General features: G+C 40.6%; 1 protein-coding gene across 1 annotated transcript; it reads right to left on the bottom strand.

The window, feature by feature from the left end:
- Positions 1 to 787: 787 nt before the first annotated feature.
- On the bottom strand, positions 788 to 2,473 carry RNF186 (ring finger protein 186). The gene has a single exon (XM_067566883.1). The coding sequence runs from the start codon at positions 2,462 to 2,464 to the stop codon at positions 1,556 to 1,558; it is 909 nt and encodes a 302-aa protein (XP_067422984.1). The 5' UTR covers positions 2,465 to 2,473; the 3' UTR covers positions 788 to 1,555.
- Positions 2,474 to 3,104: the final 631 nt, after the last annotated feature.

The raw sequence follows: 3,104 nt of genomic DNA, 5'->3' as shown, positions 1-3,104 counted from the left end.
CCTACCTCTGGATCAACTCATCTACAACTGAAGCTGTGAATCAAAGGACTGAGACCCATCCAGGTACTGGATGTACACCAGAGGACTATACAAGCCTGCAAACTCCACAATTCTACTGGAAACCTGATATTTATGGACTTTCAAATCATTTGTATTTATCTGATTGCTTTAATCATTTAACATTTCTCTTATAGTTTGTTTCTTTCCTTTTATAACAAACCTTTAGTTTTAGTTACTAAAGGATTCACTGGTAGCATGGTATTTTGGGTAATATCCAAACTTATATTGATCTGGAACTGTGGCTGACCCTTTGGGGTCAGGAGAACCTTTTTGGTAAAGAGCATAGAATTTTAAATAACTTATCTCTTTACTGGACCTAGTGGCTTATTGAGAGTCAGAGACTGAAATGCAGTAAAGGGGGGGATGTATGTTTTGTTTTAGCTTCTTGATAACCAGTGTGGGGAATCAGAAGCACTGTTTGTGGCAGGCTGGAAAGTCTGATGTCAGTGTCACCCACCAGTGCTAGGAGAATCTGCTCTCCTTTTGCAGCCTGCCTTGACCTTGGGATTTTCAGGTAGCTACCCTAGGCGTGGACAGGTCACAGAGGTACCCCATAATCTATCAGCTTTAATTGCTGAGATTCTTATTAACTGCATTTCTTAGGTGCTTTATCAGCTCCAGGTCCCTTCAGTAAGAGAACTCTGAAGTGTTCTGACAGCTAATTTAGGTTTGAAATTCAATGAGACACAGAAGTCTAAGAGCAATTAATGTTATTCAACTTTAATGGACACATTGTATATATACAGAAATACCACAAGGTATATTTAGGTGATTAACAAGTTCCTACTCTTTGATCCCTGCATAAGGAACCACATGTCTCACAGTAAGATGTCAAATACTCTAGTCTTCTTCATATAAAGCCAAGAGCAGAGAGGTGGGGCAAGCATAAGACTGAACAGTGATAATTTCATATTCAGGTTAGGGCTCTTTGTTCAAGTAAGTGGAACCATTTGCTTGGTAAAGAACACAGGAGAGCCTCTGTCAAGGCTATCCAAAAAACTCTACGTAAAAAACAAACTCAGTGTTCCACCAAGAGCATTGCATTTATGGTTGTTTTTCTCTCTATTCCAAGATTCTCTACCAAGAACAAATATACACAAGCTAAGAAGGGTATCTAGAAACATACTGGCAGATGTTGTATTGGTCTTCCCAGGAAGCCAGCTGGCAGTCATTTCAGGTAATAAACATTCTGCAGTACAACTCAAAAGGCAATACACCAGAACAAAAAACAACCAAACAAAAAACAACCCAAACAAGGAAAATCCTTACTAAATGTATCTCCCATATCAAAAATATTAAATACAAATGTTTCACTGTGTCAGATGATAAAATTAAGCAATATTCTGTGTTGTGGTTACCCCTTACCAAGATACATTAAGGATGTGTCTTGAATTTACTCTATGAACAGTGGTTCCTGAAAATCTATATTGTAATGAGCAGCCATTGTTTTCCATTTGGCAATTTGTCCATGTCTCTAGAGTACACTCCAGTCTTTTCAGGCAATGGATGCAACGTGGCTCTCTTTCTTGTGGAATAAGGGAAGGGAAATCCCAAAAGAGCTGCAACTGCAGCGAGGGTTGCAGCAAAGCAATAAAGACATGATTAACCCCAACATAAGCATAAAGCAGAGGACCCATTTAATCATTCCAGTGAACACAAACGGGAGTACTAGGATGATCAGGATCACCATGAACAGTAAGAGCAAAACAAGTCTTCGGACAGCTGTTTGATTGCCATTGAGACTGTCTTGGTTTTCATACATCATGACATGGCTGGATTGATAACCACCGACACCATTCAGCCCTTCAGGAGAGAGGTGTATCTCAGTATTTGGACAAGGGTTTTCCAAACGGCCTACGATATCTTCTTTATCACGAAGGGTGCGGATAAGCCCCCCAAACACAATTGTGGCTTTTCTGCACAGAGGGCAGATGATCATCCAGGTATTGTCCTCGTTCTGAAGGATGAGCTTGAGGCACACTTCACAGAAGGTGTGCTGACATGCCAGGAGCTTAGGCATCCTGCAAATATTGTACCTATTGAAGCAGATTAGGCAGTCCATATCTGCAACTGATGCTTTGGATGAACGTCGGTGGTCCATTTCTGAAACTAATTCTTTAGAGGAGTCTGAAGATTCCGTTACTCTCAGTAGAGGCTTAATTGAGTTTGGACAATCCATTTCTGAAGCTGATGATTTAGAGGCATCTGGATTGTCCAGTTCTGTGGCTGATGGTGAAGAGGAGCCTGGACAGTCCTTGTCTGCAGCTGCTTCTTTAGTAGACCTTAGTCTGTCCATGACTGCCAGTTCTTCTTTGGTGGACCTCAGTCTGTTCACATCTGCCCCTGATGGTCCAGGAGAACTTGATTCATTTTCAACGTATAGCTTGTTAGATGATCCCTCCATGGAGCGAGATCTTGATGCCGTTTTGCTTTGCTTAGTTAAAGTGTTTGCTGATTCTGTGGCTCACTTTATATGGTGCTTTATTCCGGTTATGTGTGTTTGAATAGTAACCGTTGGCTTCAAGCAAGTCATACTCTCTGACAACAATGACGTTTTTATGAGACAGGAATCCGTGTTAATCAGTAACTTAACGGCTAAGATATTTTATAATGCTTGATAACATCACTGAGTAATTCTGTCCAAGAAGCAGACCTTGTGGCATTAGTAAAATTGAAACAACAAACAAATCCTGCTATGGTGGTCAGACTACGGCAATGGAACTACCATAATCATAAAAGCAGTACATGGTTTTTTTAAAGCAATTTCAACTAGTCCCCAAATGCCACTATTTTGGACTGAGACAGAGTCTAAGGCATTTTGTGTTATTAGATTGATGACATTATTAGTGATATTAGGCAGTGTAATCTTGTGACCAGAGCATGGGACTGGAAGTCAGGAGAAGTGTGTTAAACTTCCACATCTTACTCTGATTTGATGGGTGGTCTTGGTTAGTTGCTTCAGTTCTCTATGCCTCAGTTTTTCCATCTGTAACATTGGGATAAAGAACACGTACTACACCTGCCTCTCAGAATCTCTTTTTCCA

This window comes from Emydura macquarii, unplaced genomic scaffold (genome assembly GCF_026122565.2).
Source record: "Emydura macquarii macquarii isolate MOO-44397 ecotype Brisbane River unplaced genomic scaffold, CSIRO-AGI_Emac_v2 contig_2768, whole genome shotgun sequence".
NCBI lineage: Eukaryota > Metazoa > Chordata > Testudines > Chelidae > Emydura > Emydura macquarii.
The sequence above is the reverse complement of the archived record's forward strand: the minus strand, read 5'-3'. Positions and strand labels throughout refer to the sequence as shown.